Here is an 18,104-nt window from a genome sequence, read left to right on the forward strand (position 1 = left end):
CAAGGCCAGCGGATTTGGCATTCTTTGGGTCCTTGAAATCTCTGCTGGAGAGCCTAACCCCTTGTTTTCTGGGATATAAATGGTCTTATCTTAACAGATGCTTGGGACCTCCGATCAGGGATTCTAGCACCTGCCTCAGTCAGTCTGGCCCAGTGCTCCCTGTGATAAGGAGCAGGCTCCCTAGGCTGGTCCTGCAGAGCTGGAGCCGTCGCTGTGGCCCGTGCACGTCGCAGGCTTGGAGTGAGAGCCTGCAGGCTTTCCAGTCCCAAGCCTGAGTCCGTGTAGGGATTTCGGGAGCTACACTGAGCCCATTTGGAAGAATCTGGTTTTTTTGGGTGTGTGTGTGTGTGTGTGTGTGTGTGTGTGTGTGTGTGTGTGTGTGTTTGCCTTTTTAAAGCAAATTTATGCCTGAGACCCTCCCCTTTCCCACCACTTCTACGCAAATGACTACGAATGCTGCCTTGTGGGCAGCTCAGTCCCTGGGAGACAATGCCTGGACTGTGGCCAGTAGTGGGGGCTGGAGGTAGGGAAGCCTGAACACCCAACTCTCAACTTCCTTCCCCACTGCCCCGCCCTGACTGAGCCTCCATAAGTACAATGGAGGAAGGAGAATCCGGCAGACTCCATGTCCCCGGGAGGGGTGGGGATCCCTGGCAGTGCAGGTTAGGAAAAACTTCTTGGGTAGAGTACGCCTGGGGCCAGATGTCGTTGCCAAATGGACAATGGCAATGGGGGAGAGGGAGTGGGCAGAAAGGGAGACCATTGGGAGGCCGGGGTAAAAGCAGTATCCTCTGAAATGGGAACTGGGGCCCATGTGGGACTGAGCAGGCTTGGGAGAGAAGCGGCTGTGGTGGCCATCCGAAGGGCCCGGGCTCTGGGCAGCCCAGTGACACTGAGGCCCCTGGACAGCCTGCATGAGAACAAGATTGGCCTGGGCAGCTGGCATGGAGAAGCCAAAGCCACAGGGGGTTACAGAGGGCATGCACAACAGCTTAGGGACGGGGCTAGCAACGGGCCTTGGGAGCGGCTGAGGGGGCCTTGACCATGGCGGGCCTTACCGACGCAAGAGCCGGGCTCAGCCCAGGGCTTGCCCTGAAGACTGTGTTCGGTGCGGGAGATACAGAAATGAGTAATGAGTACTTGGTACCCTGGAGGTGCTCACAGTCTAGAGGGGAAGACGAACATGCGAAAGGGCAATTTTAAAAGGGGTTCCTGTGGCTGGGTATACAGGCGCAGGTAAGGGCCCCGGGGAGGGCTTCACAGAGGAGGTGCTCTTTGAACTGCAGTGGAAGCTGAGTAAAAAGCCAGTCTGAGGCCATGGGGAACCTGGGTCTCGGAGACCAGCCAGTGCAGAGAGCCACTCAGTAGCACAGGGCCCTGGAAGATAGAGCAGGGGTTGGGGGAGGGGAGCAGTGCCCCCAGAGGAGGCGGAGCAAGTCCACTGGGGTCTGCTGGGGGGGTGCTGGGCCTCCAGACACCGGGCAAATCAGGCCGGCTATGGATGAAGTCACAGTACCTTGAAGACCTTGCCCTCACCTCCCCTATTCTCCGCCCCCCCCCCCCCCGAAGGCGAAGGAAGGTGGGGAGCATTTCCTTGCAGCTGCGGCCTCCTGAGAGGCGATGAGGAAGGGAAGGGGGCTGAGGGAAAGGCAGCAGGAAAGGGAAAGCAGCTGGGGCCAGGTGGGGGTGGGGGTGAGCAGAGCCAGAAACAGGAAAGCAGAACGCACCTCTGCCCCTGGAGGGAGGGCACGTTCCCCCTACAGCAGTGCCCCCTGAGAGCTGAACCACCCCACCCTGACCATTTGGAGGCAGCTAGGGGGCTTCCCCGGACTGGAGAGAACCAGAGGGGTAGGGGAAGACAGCCCAGAGCCCGTCACGGGCAGGAGAGGGTGGAGGTGTGGAGCAAGCCTCCAGTTTTTGGCCGTGATTCCTAGGCCCTGGAATGGGGCGGTCCTCTTGAGCGCCATGCCCAGAGGGGCATATCTAGAGAGAATGGATTCTGTGGAGTGGAAGCCAGGGCAGCAGCTGTGGCCTGAGGCCTTAGTGTACAGAGTTTGAGGCACCCAGGGACCCGGCAAGAGGCAGCATAAAGGGGAAGTGTCACAGTCCCTTGTCAGATTAGTATCGCCCCAAGCACTGTGTGGAGAGGTAGGCGCCCCCCGCCCAAGGGCCCCCTCCCTCAGTGTTCCTCAGAGGCCTCTCTCTGACCAGGACACCAGGATGCCTCCAGAGACACCTGGGGGGCAGGGACACTAGAAGCGGAGGGAGAACGAGGGTGTGAAACTTAGTTTAAAAAACATAATAAAAGTAAAAAGAAAATAGTACCAAGGGGGTGACTGCAGTCTGGGGTCCTGATCCTGCCCTTATCCCCCCGGGCTGGCTAGGCCTTTCCTCCAGGCCTGTCATCCTGAGCCCCTGACACCTCTTGCGAGGGGCGGCTTCAGGGCGCCTCCCACCCCATCCAGGGGGGCGGGGGGGGGGATCCTAGCAGGAGTGCCACTAGCACCTTTAGGCCACTAGTCCCCAGGGCGACTGAGGGGAGGGGCAGGGGTGAAGTGTGGGGCTTGGCAGAGACTCTAGCGACCGAGGCCTTAGGGAGCAGAGAGCAGATCAGGGCTGGACTCTTCTGAAAGCCATCAGAACTTGGCTCATTCAGCTCTCCAGTCCTTGCCAGGAATGTGAGGGCCCGCGGTTGACTGCGAGGCACAGCTGGGTACAGGAGGGGCTGGCGGTGTTCCCTAGAGCCCATCCTCGGGCAGTGGGGTCCTCAAGCAGCCCCTGCGGCCCTCTCCACACCCCTCCCCACACACGCCATCCTCCATGAGAAAGTGTCAGTTGTTTGCCATTTGGCAAATAACAGCCCACCGGGGTAATATTTGTACAACGTACAAAAACGTCGTACGTTGTCTTCTCTACAATAGAGAAACCTGTTGTCTTCTCTGATCCTTGCCACGATCCTGTGAGGTAATAGGGCCCGCCCGTATACGTTTTTTTAAACAGAAGAGGAAACCAAGCCTCCATGAAGGTTTTGTTGTTGTTGTTGTTGTTGTTGTTGTTTTGTTTTAGCGGTTTTGCTCTGGGACACGTGGTTCGTGCCTGAACTGAAGGTCAGGTGGTCCAGCCCAGAGCTTCTGCCGTGTTCCTGCATGGAGGACATGCATGATGTCCTTTAAATCTCCAGCAGCCTTGCATTACCCCCATGTCATAGACAAGAAAAATGAGGCTCAGGTTAAGCAACATGCTCAAGCTGACAGGGACAGAAATCCTGTCTGACTCCCAAACGCAGTGCTCATTCCATGGTATTGGCAGAAGTGCCTTAGCTACTCTGGGTCGGGGAGTGACCTGAGGTACCCTGAAAGCTGGAGACATGCCCCTGCTTCCCCAAGATGCAAGCTGTGCTTTTGCTTTTAGGGAGGCCCTGTAGGAAATGGTGTGACTTGGGAAAGACAGGGATGCCCCCTACCCCACAGAGAGGAAGCGGGATGTAGTGGGGACAGAGCCAAAGCAGGTCTCTGTTCCTCTGGGCAAGTTGGGGTTCCGATCTTAACCTGGGTGCAGGGGAAGTTCTTGGTGGGCCGGGGTGGGGGGCTCTGGGAAAGAGGGGTCCCGGATCTGAAGGGTTGGAAAGGAAAAGGAAGCCAGGAGATCCCGCAGGCCCGGTAGGGACTCTTCTAGGTCCTGTTCATGGTCAGGGAACATCTAGAGACACAGTGACCACAGAGCCACAGAGAAGCAGGTGGGGGCCTGAGCAGATGTCTGGGTCAATCAGGGGGTCCCCCGTACCTGCCAGGGAAGTGGGCCAGGTGTGACGCGGGGCCCCGTGCCAGGGAGGGTATTAGATGAGCTTCCAGCTTATTTGCATGTCCTAATTAACCATAAAATGAGCCCCAGGGGCAGAGTTAAGCTGTCAATTTCCCTCTGCTTACCTTCCCTACCTTCCCCTCCTCCTGCTGCTCCCCACCCCTACACTTTTCCTACATCCCGTAGGCCCCAGACATTCCCATTCACCTCTCCCCTCAGCTTCAGTGGAATACAGTCTCCATCCTGTCACGACCAAAGCCCAGAAAAGGAGGGAAAAGGAAAAATTAGTGGTGCGGGGCAGGGGGTGTAAGTGAATTGTGTTTCATTAGCAAAGCATGACCTAGTGATGAGGGCATTCTACCAGCCCTTGTCAAGACCAGAGCAAAATTCCCCCAGTGGACAATAAGCATTCCATTTATTATCCATGCATGGATAATATGGGGAGGACAGGTTCTGTTGTTGCTCTTGACTTGGCTTTGGAGCAGATATGGACACTTTGTGGGGTAGTGTGAACAGCACAAGGCCGGAAGTCTGTCGGGACCATTTCAATCCCAGCTCTGTGGCTGTGACCTTGGGCAAATTGCTTGACTTCCCAGGGCCTCTCCATGCAGAATAAGAGCAACAGCAGCCACTTCCAGAGTGAGGCGAGAAGGAAACGTGAACGAACGAACGCAAAGATGGCAATAGCGTTGCCCCAGGCCTGGGGATTCTGTTGCCAGCAAATGTCACTCCTAATGGTTTTGTTCTGGCCCAGTTAAAATGAGTTCATTCCCTTGGATCCCTTCTGGCTAACTGATGGGTAAAGAGTTGTTTCTTCTTACTGAACCCCTTGAGCCAGGAACCGGGTCCTCTTTCTTGCTGTGTTTTGATCCTGTCCCGATGCCCGGCCTTTAGGAGATGTTCGTAAAGTTTTGTTCAGTTGGGTCTGGATTGTTATGACTGGTCCACAAAACAGATGAGTCACAGATGAACGGCCAAGAGGGGACTTGGTTTCCTGCGGAATCATTCCGGACTGGGAGCTGGTGACTTCACCACCACCCAGTGGGAGGAGCCTTCACCCACACCCACCCACCCACCCACCCACCCACACACACACTGAACATATGCACACAGCACCACCATCACCAAGGCAGCCACAGCCAACAGGCCTTCCCCCAGGACTGAAATATCAGAGTTCTGTGGGAAGACAGAAAGGATGGGTAGGGCCTTGCTCCTCCAGAAAGCGCTGCCTCAACTGGCAAACTTCAGGGAGAGTATGAAAGGCCGTTTTTGCGGCCAGACAATCCTGATTCTTCCATGAGCCAGAAGCCGAATCTGGGCAGCCTATGTGACCCCCAAGGGCTTCCACCCACTTACTGGGAAGACCATCATTTCTAGGGTCATTCTGAAGTCTGAAAGACAAGTTGTGCACACTGCCTGGCAGATAGCGAGCGCTCAAGGAAATGAATGAAATTAGCACCTTCCCCTCGTAGCTTCCGCCAACAAAAACTTCTACGATTTGATTGCGTGGGGATCTGAGCGCGATCCTCACCGCCCCCCAATTCCCGCTGTGCTGCTGCTGCGCTAAGCCTCCTCCTCCAGCTTGGTCTCCGGGGGTCCAGGATGCAGGAAGAGCCTTTCTTGTTATTTTTCTTCTCCAATTTGTTAATGCGCCTAGGGCGGGAAGGCGTCTTGCCTCTAATTGCAGCTGTCACCCCCCCCCCCCTCCCCTCCATCAAGCGGAGAGGAGCTCAGTCTGGAGGAGCAAGGCGGGGAGAGGGGGAGTGCCTCCAGGGCGGGCCGGCCCAAACAGGGACCCACATTGTCTTTTCCCAAGCAGCGGGCGGTCCCCGCGGGGCGTGGGCGGGCCGGCAGCTCCCCGGGGGGGGGGTGGGGGGTGGGGGGGGGCGGACAGCCACGTGCGCCGCTCCAGGAAAGCTTTAGGCGCCTCGAGTAGGGAGCGGAGTTGCCGCCCTTCCCCCAGCCGCCCGATCGTGGGGTGGAGCTGGGAATCTAAAACACGGGGCGTATTTCTTATGGGCCCACCTTGGCCTCGCTGGTGAACGCCCTGTGCCTGCGTCCGGAGCTGGGCGGGGGAGGGAGGTGGTGAGAGGGGATTTCAGTGCTGGAGGCGGGGTGTTGGGGAAGGAGCTCCTGTGCCTCCAGGGCCCTGCTGCAGCCCTTGGGTCAGCCCTGCGCTGATCTGCCACCTGCCCGCAGGTGGCATATCTAAGCTTGCTTCCTCATCGGGAAAAGGGGGCTAAACTGCCTTACTTGCTTACTCAAAAGGAGATAACGGATATGGGATATGAAAAGGCTTTCAAACTTTAAAGTGCTATACAGGTATCTTTCCTGTGCTTTTGAAAAGACATAGGGCTCCCTCGAGTACTCCTTATACATACACTCCTTATTAGGCCCATTTCCCAGGATCCAGGTATGGGCTGAAATCTTGAAGGCCAACAGGGAGAGGTGGGAGTGGGAAGTTTCCTCTCTGCTGATCCCTATCCCAGGAGGGCTGGGGTTTCATGCCTGTGCCTGGAGCAGTGCTTTGCCAGGGATGCCAGCGGTTATAAGGCTGGGGACACAGGAGCCAAGGTCTTTATTGGGGGCCTTTCTAGGGGAACATGAGGCCCCAGTGCCCTAATCCATACAGAATGTTTAGTTGGGGCAGTGAAGGAATGTAAGAATTTCCTGGTCTCCTGCCCCAGGCCCCTCATCACCTGCAGCCCCAAGGTGAGCACCACTCTCTCAATCTCTCTTTCAGTCCGGGAACCCTCATCTCCCCACCAGCCAGCCCCCACCACAGCCTCTACCAACCACATGCCTGTTAGTCCTACTCCAGACACTCTCGCTTCTTTTCCCTCCTTCCTGGGAAAAAGGAACCCAGAGTTAGGCTTTTGAAAGCCATAGCACCCGCCCCCCTCCCCCCATCCTTCCCAGGGCCCAGCACTGGGGACCTGGACCTTTTGGGTTCAGTCAACGTTCTGTCTCTAGGATTCAGACCCAAACAGCTGTGTTAATATCAAAGCCAGAGGGTGAGGGTTCCAGGGCCTTGGGGCAGCTTGTGGAAGGACTTTCCCCCCTTCTGGGCTCGGCAGTGCTCGGGAAGGGGAAGTGTCCAGAGCCCTTGGAATGGCTCCGCTTCTTGACCTTGTGTGAGCGGGCGGCTCTGGGCTCCGAGGCCGTGGGTGTCACCCAGCCCGGTTTCTCCTTCAGCAGCCTGTCTCGGTCAGGCCGCACGCTGCGCAGGAACTTCCTAAAGATGTTTGCTGTGAGGGCAAACCTGCGGCCCAGCTCCCGGGGCTGGCCCTTCTCCCCCTTGGGCTCCCCTGCCTCCCCCTTCTCCCCACCCTTCTCCAGTTCCGGCAAATCCAGCCAGTTGCCCACCAGGTCCGCAAAAACATTGTCACCTAGGACCAGAGGCTGTCGATTCCGGCCCCGGGACATCAATGTGGAGGTCCAGTCTTCCGGTTCCGCCAGCTCTGGCCCCTGCTGGGCACAGCTTTGGTGCTCTGGGAGCTGTGCTCTGGTCAGGGGGACCAGATCCCTCCCACAGACACTCCTACAGGACGGAAACTTCGTGCCAAAAGGTTGGTTGGAGGAGGAGCAGGCCGTGGGCCTGGCAGGGGCCTGGGGCTGTGTCCGGGGGCTTTCAGGGCAGCCTGGGGCAGGACTCCCTCCAGAGATCTCCAGCTGTTCCAGTGCTGCCTGCACCTGAAGAAGCTTTAGTTCTTGCAGCGCACCCATCATGCAGTTCATCTGATCCTGCAAGCCATCACCCACTTCCTTCATAGACATCTGCAGGGGACAGAAATGCACAGGCCCATGAGCCACGGGGGGCTGGGGAAGCGCTGCCCCTTACTGGCCCTGAACCTAGACGCCCGCCCAAACATACACCTCTGGGGTCATTCCAGCCCTCCACTGACCCCACCTCCACAGGGCCCAGTGCAGTGCAGATGGGAGCTGGGAGAGGAGGAATCTTAACGCCCATATGGCTAGTTAAAGGAAATCATATTAATGGCAGCTAACGTGCTAAGGCAGGTGCTGTCCTCAGCTACATATATGTAAATACAGACACATATATAAATGGATCTGTGGCTAATCTCCCCAACTAGTCTATGAGGTAGTGACTAGTACTAGATGAGGGAACGGAGGCGTGTGAGTAGCTTGCTCGAGACGACGCAGATACAAGAGGATGCGCGAAATGGTGGTGGCCGTCTTTGTCTTTTTACGAGGTGCTGTGCCCTCTTTGCGAGCCTCCCTGAGACAACAATGACGATGACGATGATCATGGCCACGATAAGAGCAGTTTGTGCATGTTCGCTATGTGATAGGAACTGAGCTACCTGCTCTAGGCACATCACGTCTTAAGATCTTTATATAAACCCTGTGAGGTTGCCATTAGTGCTCTCATTTTAGTGAGTTAACCATGGCGGAGGTGAAGTAACTTGCCTAAGGTCATCTAGGTCATATCGCTGGGCCTTGGACACAGGACACCTTGCTCCAAATGCTATATACCAAGCACTGCCTGCCTCAAGATGGCTGGACAGAGGAGCTGGGCCTTAAGGCTACTCTGCCCTCCCCAGGGCGCTGGAGGAGGCTGGAGGACATGAGGGCAAGACAAGGAGCTCAGATTCCTGAAGGAAAAGGCTAGGCCGGGGGCTTCCTTTCACTGCTGTGCACATCTGGCCGCTCAGGAGAGAGACAAGGAGGCCAGGATGCTCCTGTGTGCAGAAGCCCTTCCCGGCCCTTCTCTGCCTTCCCCCTCTCAGCTGCACTTACACTTGGCTCCGGTGCTGTTCCTGCCTTCTCAGCCCAAGTGGCTCCCCTGCTCTGGCCAAGAGTGGGGACCCTGGGGGCCAGCCCTCCAGCCCCTTTGCGGGTGTCGAAGTCACGAGTCCCAGGTGCCAGCTGGAAGGGGCCGAGAGGCTGACTTGGGTGAGGGCCGAGTTTGGAGGCGGGCAGGGGATGCGTGGTCTGATAACATTCACGGCCCAAGCTGCCCTCGTCCTGCCGGCTCCCTCCCCGGATCTGCTCATGTTACCAACAGCAAAAGCCCTCGCGTGAGGGGACCATCTGTTTCTTAAGCCCCCCAGAGACCCGTGGGGATCATCTTACCGTCCAGCCTGGTCGTAATGCACAGAACTAAGCCCACGGGGTGCAGGGGTGGAGGGATTGGGAGGGCGGGCACAGAGGCACTGCACTGGCAGCTGACACTCTCAGGCTTTGAGGTCAAACCCTCACCTGGCAACCCCGACCCTGGCAGGGGCAGGGGACCAGGCCAGGCTCTCCTGAGCCAGCAGCACTAAGCAGCTGGAGGACTGAGTGTCCCTGAAGGCAAGGAGGCCTCAGCTGAGTGTGGTGGGTGGGAGCCCTGGAGACCCTGGGATTTGCCAGACCCTCCCCCCCCCTCCCCCCGGGAAGCGGGCTCCGTTGGAGTGGCAGCTATGACAGCCTGTGAGGTGGCTGCGCTCGCCAATGGCCCCTTGCTCTGACTTCTTTGGCTTCCGGCTTCCTGAGATCCTTTTGGAGGCATTTCAGCGCGGCTGGGAAGACCCAGGGCAGAGTCAGAGGAGACCCTAAGCCTCAAACCAACCTCCTTGAGGTCCCTTCCCGCAAACTGCTTCTCTGACTTCCCTTTTTCTGCCCCTTCTCTCATACCCCTTTCCTTGTCACCCCAACCTGGACCTCAGAGTCCCGTTTGGCTTTTGTTTCCACCTTCTGCCCCTCTTCCTGTCCCCAGAGGTCTCACATCTGCTTTTCCATCTCCTGGAATGCAGAACCCTCCTCGAAGGCCTTCCGGCCACCAGCTCAGTCTTCCCACACTCCTGTGATCCTGTCACTTGCCACTCAGAAGAATGTCACTGTTCCCATATGCATACCCCCTGCTGCTGTCAGAACGTCATCAGTGACACCCCAAGTGCCTTTGTCTATTGTGCTACTTCTGTACGCGGCCCAGCCCCTCCCCCCGCCTCCACGTTTCAATGCTCAGTTGCTCATGAAACATTCACTGAGCATTTACCATCGAGGGCAGGGTCTGAGATCTACACGTTGTTATGCCTCCCCAGAACCCAGCTAGCACCTTGCCCCTGTGACACACCCATAAAACATCTATTGAGTACCACTGAATACCCCAAGTCCTGTGTCTCCAGACCTGCTGCCCTCAGGCAGTAATGCACTCCTCAGAGAGGAAGAGTCAGGGACACCGCTCAAGGCTTCATTTCACCAACAGGCGAGAAGCCTGAACTTGCAGGCATCCTTCCAGAAGGCTGAACACAGTCCAGGTCAGAGGCAGTGAGAGGAATGAAATGACCCCATTCAGTCTCTTCCAGTATGGAAAAATCCTGAAGACATAATGCTGACATTTTGTACCATTTTCCAGTAAGAATGAATGTGTGGGTATGTATGAATTTGGGACTGCTCATAACACAGAGGCCCCAGTCAAGTCAACAGGAGGTGAAATTAGACCCCTATGGAAAATGATATTCTGTATTGGTTAAGGTCTTGGTTTCTAGAGACAAATGGAACAGGGTTCAAATCCCAGCTCTGCCACATAGCAGCAGCTGTGTGGCCGGGACGGTTATTTAAATCGTTTTTCAACTTCTCCATTCTTCAAAATGGGAATACGAGTTTCTGCCTCACGCAGCTCTGGACAGATTAGGTGACGTAATGAGTGTTTATACGTGGCTTGGAGGTGAGTTTTGGTGGTTATCTTAAGACTTCCTGAGAACTTCCAGAACACGTCTTCCTCAGTGGACCTTAACACACAGTCGTGACAGGACTCCATTCATCTACCTGGTGGGATCAAGGAGAAACACAGCTCTTGTCCTGTCCCTTCTGTCCTCCCCCCGGCCCCCTCCAAAGGAAGAGCAAGGAAGGAAAGGAAAGCTCTGCATCCTCTTGCCCACCAGCGAGGGTGCTGACACTGAGGGCAGAAGGCAGCTGTGAGAAGGAGGACGAGAGAAGGAGGAAGTGTGGGAAGCGGGGAGGGCCGGGGGAAGTGGGGAGGCAGGAGCATCAGCTGGGTCTTGACTGAGAGGAGCTGCCTTTCCTGGCCCCAAGGGGGAATGATGTCACCCAGGGAGAAAGAGCCAGAGGGCAAGCTGCTGTCTTCAGGGCGTGGGACCTTCTCAGATCCCAGGGTTTCTCCTGCCTCGGGAACCCAAGATGGAGCAGCGTGGGGTGGGAGCAGAGGAGAGGAGCCAGAGAAAATCCCAACTAGAAATGGTCGTCACTAATCCCAATCCCTAGGCTGTAGGGGACTGAGTTCCTCTCTGGCCTCCCAGTGCCAGGGCTTCCGGTGCTCCCTCAGGACAGGGACCCAGTCATACCCAGCTTGCCCTCAGGGGTCGGTTGGACAGGTCCTAAGAGGATCTAATTGGTTTGATTAGTCCGAGTGGTAGTGGGTCTAGCAGCCACCCCCCCCCCCCGTGCCCACCCCCAATCACATTCACTGGAGCTGGCCTGTTCCACCATCGAACATACTGCCCCTGACAGCATATCCCAGAGACGGGTGTGGGGCTCCTTGCTGAGAAAGACCACAGAAGTTCCTTCCTCCTCGCAGGCCTCCTCACAAGCACAACCGCCACCACCCACCTCCTAGCCCCCCAGCACCCCCTGGGCCTCGAAATGTTTCATTCTAAATATGGTCTTCACGTCAAACTTTAGTCTCTCCTGGTGCAGTTGAATCCAGCTGGATGGGCGCTGGGCACCTTCTTGGCGTTTGTGAGGAGCCCCAGGGGAGCCCTAGCTGCCTAACTAGGCTGCATGACCTCGGGCAGAGGGCTGTGGCTGTGAAATGCTGATCCCCTGTGTGTATGCGGTGTGCATCCTTACGTCGTGCTTTGCCGGACCCCACGGTGACTCTGGCAAGCTGGTGACCCTGCTTTATGGATGAAGAAACGGGATCCAAGATGCTCGTTTTCTTCCTCGACATTCTTCCCTGGACTTCCTGTATGGTTTTCACCATATCTCCTCATCACCTAGTCTCCCATTTAATGCTTTACATAAATCTGTTTGTATACATAAATGCATTTCTGTAGGAACTTATAGGAAACGCATAGCACTTGCCATAAACAGAGGGTAAGGATCTAAAACGAAAAGGTTTTCATCTGAGTATCAGATCTTAATGTCATCCTGAGCGCCCCTGGTGGAAATGTGGATCTATTGCCTGGGGTTCCAAAACTGGGAAGGATTCCTGGGAGGACTGGGACCCCAAGCCTGGCCCTCTTGCTCCAGCCCAGTGGGCTTTCTGAGTCATCACGATCTGACTTCTCAGCCTCGCGGGGTTGTTGCGAGAAGAAACCAGGATAGCCAATCTGACATGCAAAGTGCAATTACCATCTTACGGGGAGGAAGAGCACGAAGTCTTGGAGGGACTCCAAGACCTAATTCAGTTCCTTTCCACTGACAGCGCCTCTTCATTGAATCATCTGAAGAAGGAAAAAGCACTGTCTGTCTGGAGCTGAGGGGGAAGATGCCGCCAGGAAGCAGACCCCGCCATCCTGGCCCTGCAGCACTGAGCCTTCGAGGGGTAGGGGTAGTGTGGAGTCAGCTGCCCATGGACAGCATCATCCCCCTTGGCACTCGCTGGGCCTTTGTGGTATGGGAGGCATGGGGATGGGAAAGTGACACCAGCATCCTCGGCAACCTTCCCAAGCCCTCTCCTAGGCCCCTGACTGATCCCACAGCTGCGCCCTCCATCCGTCCATCTCACGCCCTCTCCCCGCTCAGCCAGAATCCTTTGACGCGGGCTCCAGCTTTGCCCGCGGACCTGGCAGTGGGCCCTGCCTCGCTGCCCCCACCCCCATTACTCACAAGATCCCCACACAGTTCCTTTCAGCCCCTCTGGAAGCTACAAGGAGGTTCAGGGCCGGAAACGGGAAAAGGCCCCGCTTTTGCCAAGTGGCCCATTCTGCAGTCCAGTGAATAGGGACCTTCACAGTCCCTTGCTCTTGGCGGGAACGCAGGACAGGAAGGTAAAATAGAAACTGTGCCAAAGAGCTGGAGGAGGGAGGAGGGTAAAGAAAGAAGGAAGTGTGAAATGGGTGAGCCCGCTCTCGACGGAACCATCTACAGGGACCTGTGCGCTTGGGCAAGAGGCAGACACGTGGAGAGAGGGGCCCAATCTCGCCCTGCGGGGAGCTTGCCTCTCAGCCTCACCACGCCCTTTGCCCTTGACAGCTTTAGCTCCTCTCCAAAGCAGGCAGTCCCAATTCCTTGGGCATCCAGGGGGCCTCCAGAAGTAACCTTCCTCTTCATTCTTGTTCAGGCCTTCATACTCTCCTTCATGGGCTCTTGTGATAACCACCTAACTCAGCCTCTGCCTCCATTTCCTCCCCCCACCCACCACCCTCCGCCCCAGACCACCCACCTCCTGGATCCCAGGGCACTGTTCTCGGCCTGCTTCTTGCAGTGCATAGAGGGAAGAGCAGACTTTTTAGCATGGCATTCAAGGTGCCACATAGACTGCTCTCAACAACTCTTTCAGCCCCGTTGCTCACTCTTTCTCTGCACATACCCTATGTTCTACCAGACGGAAGTAGTCTTCGAACATCCCCGCCAGAAGGCATCCGGACGTCCTTGCTACTTCCATCTCGGTGCCTTTCACTCCTGTTGTTTCATGATCTGCCTGGAATGCGGTTTTCCTCCCCTTCGCATCCCTGCTTATCCCTCAAGGTCAAGCTCAAATGCTACTTCTTCCACAAAGCTTTTCCCGATCCCCTGGCTGGAGGTCATTTCTCCCTTCTCAGAGCACTGAACTCGTGCTTCTCACGTAGCAAGCACCCTCTGTCTCTCTGCTGGACACATGCATGCATGCATGGGTTACGAGTGCAAGCTTTGCAGTCAGGCTGGCTGGGTTTGAGCCCTAGCTCTGCTGCGTACCAGCTTGATGACCTTGGCCAAGTCACTTGACCTCCCCATGTCTCATTTATAAAATGAGAACAATGGAAGTACAACGTCTCCAAGTTGCTTTGGCAATTAAGTGACATGATACATTATATGTCTAGCATATCAATAAATGTTAACATCAACACTTATTATTATTATCATCATCATCTCCCCTATTGAACTGCAAGTTCCCTGAAAGCGGAATCTGTGTCTGTTTATATTTGTAACTACAGTACCAGTGTCTGGTAAAGTGCTTTAAACATAGGGCAAGTTCCATTAATGTGTTCTGTGAATGAATGACTCATGCACACCAGCCCGATCAATCCATCCAGAGTTTGCTGAGTGCCTACAACACAATGTGCGTGGTATTATGTGCTAAGGACAGACATCAATCATTTAATCTTCACAGCAGCTGTAGCAGGTAGGTATTAAAAAAAAACCCCATTTTACAGATGAGAAAAACAAGGCACAGAGGGGTTAAGTAATCTGCCTGGGTCACATCCTGAGCCAGGATGTGAATTCAAGTTGGCTTGCCCCCAAATCCCATGCTCCACACTCCTCGCTTACGGACCCGACCCCAGCTCTAAACATCAAAGGAGGCCGAGAACTGAGGCTATTCCTCCCATATCTCTTCATCACTTTCTTTGCTCCTTTTCTTGCCTTTAGGTCCTGGTCCTCCTCCACATGTCAGAACCTCCTGACCTTGTGGCCAGGTAACTGCCTTCTAGGAATACCAAGTTGTTCTAGAAGGACCTTCTCCAGCCCAAGAGAAGCCCCTCTGCTGTTTCATCATGCCTAAGCTAGGACGGATATTGCAGGAGGTGGCCTCCATCAACCTCCTCCTCCTCCAGGAAGCCTTCCTGGCATGGCTGGACTTCATGAGCCCCTATCACCCAGCCTTTACACACTCTATTCGCTTTCCACTGATACTGACTCATGAAGCAAACCCCGTGAGCATCTTATGTCTGCTTCTTCTGTGTTTCTGTGTCTACCCCATTTGTTGGAAGCCCTCAAGGGAGGAGTGTGTAGGAACAGCTGGTCCCAAGGCCTTGTGTTCGTGCAGGGCCCCTCTGTGGTGGCTGGAGGGGAGAGAGATACGTTCCCTGCTGGGTTGTTGCAGCCCTGACCCCCTCATCCTAATGAAGAAGTGTGTCAGCTGCTGCTACTCTCCTGCCACATTTCATCCCTGAAACCTGATCTCTGTCCTCTTCGAGGCAGGGGGAAAAGGCCAGTTCTCTAGACATCAAGCTAATCAAGCCAGGGTCCCCAACCCTTAGCCTCCCCGCCCCCCACAGTGCTCACTTGTTAGAGTGCAATTTTTTTAAAACTCTTTTAAATGTTTTATTTATTTTTGAGAGACAGAGAGAGACAGAGACAGAGTGTGAGCAGGGGAGGGTCAGAGAGAGGGAGACACAGAATCCGAAGCAGGCTCCAGGCTTCGAGCTGTCAGCACAGAGCCCGACACTGTGAGATCATGACCTGAGCCCAAGTCAGACGCCCCTACAGTGTGAATTTTCTGCTCCACGAAATTAAGGAATTCTGTTACTTTGGTCTTCAGGAACACACTTTTCTCATCTAGATTTTCTGAGCCAAAGACAGGACCACAGAACACCCTTAACAAAAATTATTTTACAACCTGTTAATGTTTCCTTTTCCAGCAGATTAACCCAGCGTCTGTAGGACGCAGGCTTCTTGAAGGGATTTAGTGGCATAAATGAATGTAGAACTCGACGAGTATTACATGAGTGCCCTTCCTGGGCATCTACTAACCTAAGGACAAAGCCAGGCAACACACAGTCCTCCTCTGCGGCGGTGGGGAAGATTCTGCCTAGGATAAACACACAAGCCCTACTGCCTGCCCCCACCCTCACCAGCTCATGACATAAAACGACTGTATGCCTGTTACAGACCTGGGGTATAAAAAGCAAGAACCTTCCACCCCAGTCACAACCAAGGTACACTGAATTCAATCCCCACAGTCCTTAGAGGAGCCAAAGGGCCCAGATGGGCTAACTCAGCTCTACTTTCTTCTTTACTCCCATTGGCAAAACTGAGGCACTGAGATGTGGTTCAGCTACCTAAGCACTGGGCTGAGGTGTCAGGGAGTGAGTGAGACTCTAATACCTCTGCCTGTCACTCTGCTCTGTCTCACTTCTGGGCAGACTGGCACCGGGGAGGAGGCGGGGCACCAAGGGGGGGGGAGGGTGCAGAACTCTCCCATCTGAGTGTCATTCTGGGCCCCAGGCCAGGCATTTGGCTTCCTCGCCAAGGGAGTCAAAGGCTGAAGCTGCTCAGACAAAGGGCCAAATGAAAGCTAATGGGGAGCTCAGTGACTTCAGCCTCTCCCCTTCCTCCTCCCGGGGACTGGGGGCTCAAGTCCTTGGCAGGAGAGGGTGCAAATCAAGACCTGGAGCTCAGTTCAGTGCAGATTCCTATTTGCCTTTTTTATTCTCCTGGCATCCACAGACTGTCTTCCTCCCCTCACCCCCCCTCCCACCTAGGGTGCTATAAAAAATGCAAATCAGTAGGATTTTAAAATTCAAGCCTATGCCAGGAACACCCACAAACCCTCTATTAAGGCATATCCTGAGGTGGGTGGTGTGGTCCCAGATTCCAAGCATAAAAAGAGGACTCTATTTGATTCTCTTTTTTTCAGCATGGGCCTTGGACTTCAGACATTATCTGTGCTGACCTTGACCTTTCTTTCTGGTATTGGACAAATGAATGGGAAGAGTCAGAATTGTGTATGTGTGGACTGGGGCTGACCATCCGAAACTGACACCAGAAGCATGTGAAAATGAGGGTGGGAAGGAACACGGTGGAGACTCTTCTGTCCCTCCCAGAAGCAGCATTTCTCTGGGTAACTTTACCGTCTGTGGGTCACCACAAAAAGGGCTTGAGGAGGAAGTCCCAGAGAAGTGACCATTGACCTGAGAAGGCAGACCCTGGAGTGGGACAGACAGGAAGAGTGCCTGGGAGCCTTGACCAGGAAGCATCAGTGAGAACACCTGCTCTGCAAGCTGCCCTCCCCCCCCCCAAAACTGGCCCCAGATACAGCTGCCAAGTTTCCGGGGCGGGGTGTGGGGAGCTGCTGGAAGGGAGTGTAGAGTTTACAGGCCTTAGTGGGAGAGTCTGTCACGGAATCTGGAGAGTCATGGGTCCAGGTCTGCTGTTGAGAGCCTGGGCGTCCCTGGCTTTGGAAAGTGGGAAGAAAGAGGACGGGAGAAAAGTGAGGAGTGGAGAGGTCCACTCCAAGAGACACTAAAGGCGACAAAAAGAGGCAGGGGCAAAGACACAGGAAGGAGCTGGGTGGACAGAGAGGTGGGCCCGGGGGCCGGGGTGGGGGGTGTGCATATCTGCGTGAATTCGGGTGGTTGCAGGAACAGGAAAGGTGGCAGGTGTGTGTGTGTGGGGGGGGGGGTTGGGGGTGGTATATGAAATCGGCGAGAATCAGCCTCACAGAGCTTTGGAAGCACCCCGCCCCCGACTTGAGTGATGCCCGGGTCCCAGACTGAGATCCGTCTCCCGACCTCTGCACCCCTGGCCTCCGCACGCTCCCTCCGCACTCCCCACGCCCAGCCCCGACATCTGGCCGGGCCCCCGCAGCTCCGCTCGCTATCTGCCAGGCGGCGCCCCTCCTCCGGCGCGGGGCCCTCCCCCGCCCTTCCAGCTGCCAGCCCCCTCCCTGCTGGCAGACAAGCCCGGGCAGACAGCCGGCCCAGCCTGCCCCCGCAGCCGCGCCAGCTCTGCCAAGCCCGGCGGGGCTGGGGGCCCCAGGCGGTGCCAGCTCCCCGCGAGCCAGCGGTCCCCGGCTGCCCTCCGGCCCGCGCGCCCGGCCCCTGCTCCCCGCGCCCCGCCTGCCCCGCGCGCTCCGCGGCGCCCCGAGCGGCCCCAGAAGCCGGCCCGGGCGTCCAGCTCCCGCGCGTCTGTCCGTCTGGGAGTGTGCCCCCGTTTCTCCAGCGACTTCCCTGGGCGCATTTCAGTCTGGGTTTGGGGTCGCTAGGTCTCCGTCACTTGCTCGCGTCTGCCTCACTCACAAATCTTCGCTCCAAGTTTCCTCGCGGCCCTTTCCCTCAGGACAGGCCCTGCCCTCTGCCTGCCCGTCCCCTCCTCTCTGGCTTTCCCCCGCCCGAATACTCCCAGCTCCCCGGCCGGCCCGGGGCGGGGGCCAGGTGCCGTCGGGGCGGAGCAGTCCTCCCGGCCCCCGGCGCCTGCTGCGCTCTTACCAGCTCCTGCTTGAGGCGGCGCAAATAGCAGTCCATTTCCCTGCTCTCGTCCTCCTGCGCCCATTTGCCGGGCTCGGCTCCACAAGAGCGTCCCCGGGTGGGAACACCGGCCCCCGGCCCCCGCGCTCCGCGCCTCTCGCAGGGCCGAGCCGAGCCTCTGCTCTAAGGCCCGGACTTAGAGCAGCTTCCCTGGCTGGCGCGGCGCGC

At 56.3% G+C, this 18,104-nt stretch overlaps 1 protein-coding gene across 3 annotated transcripts in view; it reads right to left on the bottom strand.

Moving 5' to 3' along the window:
- Positions 1 to 342: 342 nt before the first annotated feature.
- Positions 343 to 18,104, bottom strand: part of INKA2 (inka box actin regulator 2) — a 32,832-nt gene continuing 15,070 nt past the window's right edge. For 2 of the 3 annotated variants that reach the window (XM_053214610.1, XM_053214611.1), the window contains one exon: positions 343 to 7,578. In XM_053214610.1, coding sequence (XP_053070585.1) covers positions 6,778 to 7,578 — 801 coding nt within the window. In that variant the 3' untranslated portion in view covers positions 343 to 6,777. Of the gene's footprint in view, positions 7,579 to 17,897; positions 18,086 to 18,104 lie in introns of those variants that run through there. The other variant, XM_027058353.2, reaches the window with a different exon arrangement.

The sequence above is a fragment of the Acinonyx jubatus genome, chromosome C1, assembly GCF_027475565.1.
Source record: "Acinonyx jubatus isolate Ajub_Pintada_27869175 chromosome C1, VMU_Ajub_asm_v1.0, whole genome shotgun sequence".
Classification (NCBI taxonomy): domain Eukaryota; kingdom Metazoa; phylum Chordata; class Mammalia; order Carnivora; family Felidae; genus Acinonyx; species Acinonyx jubatus.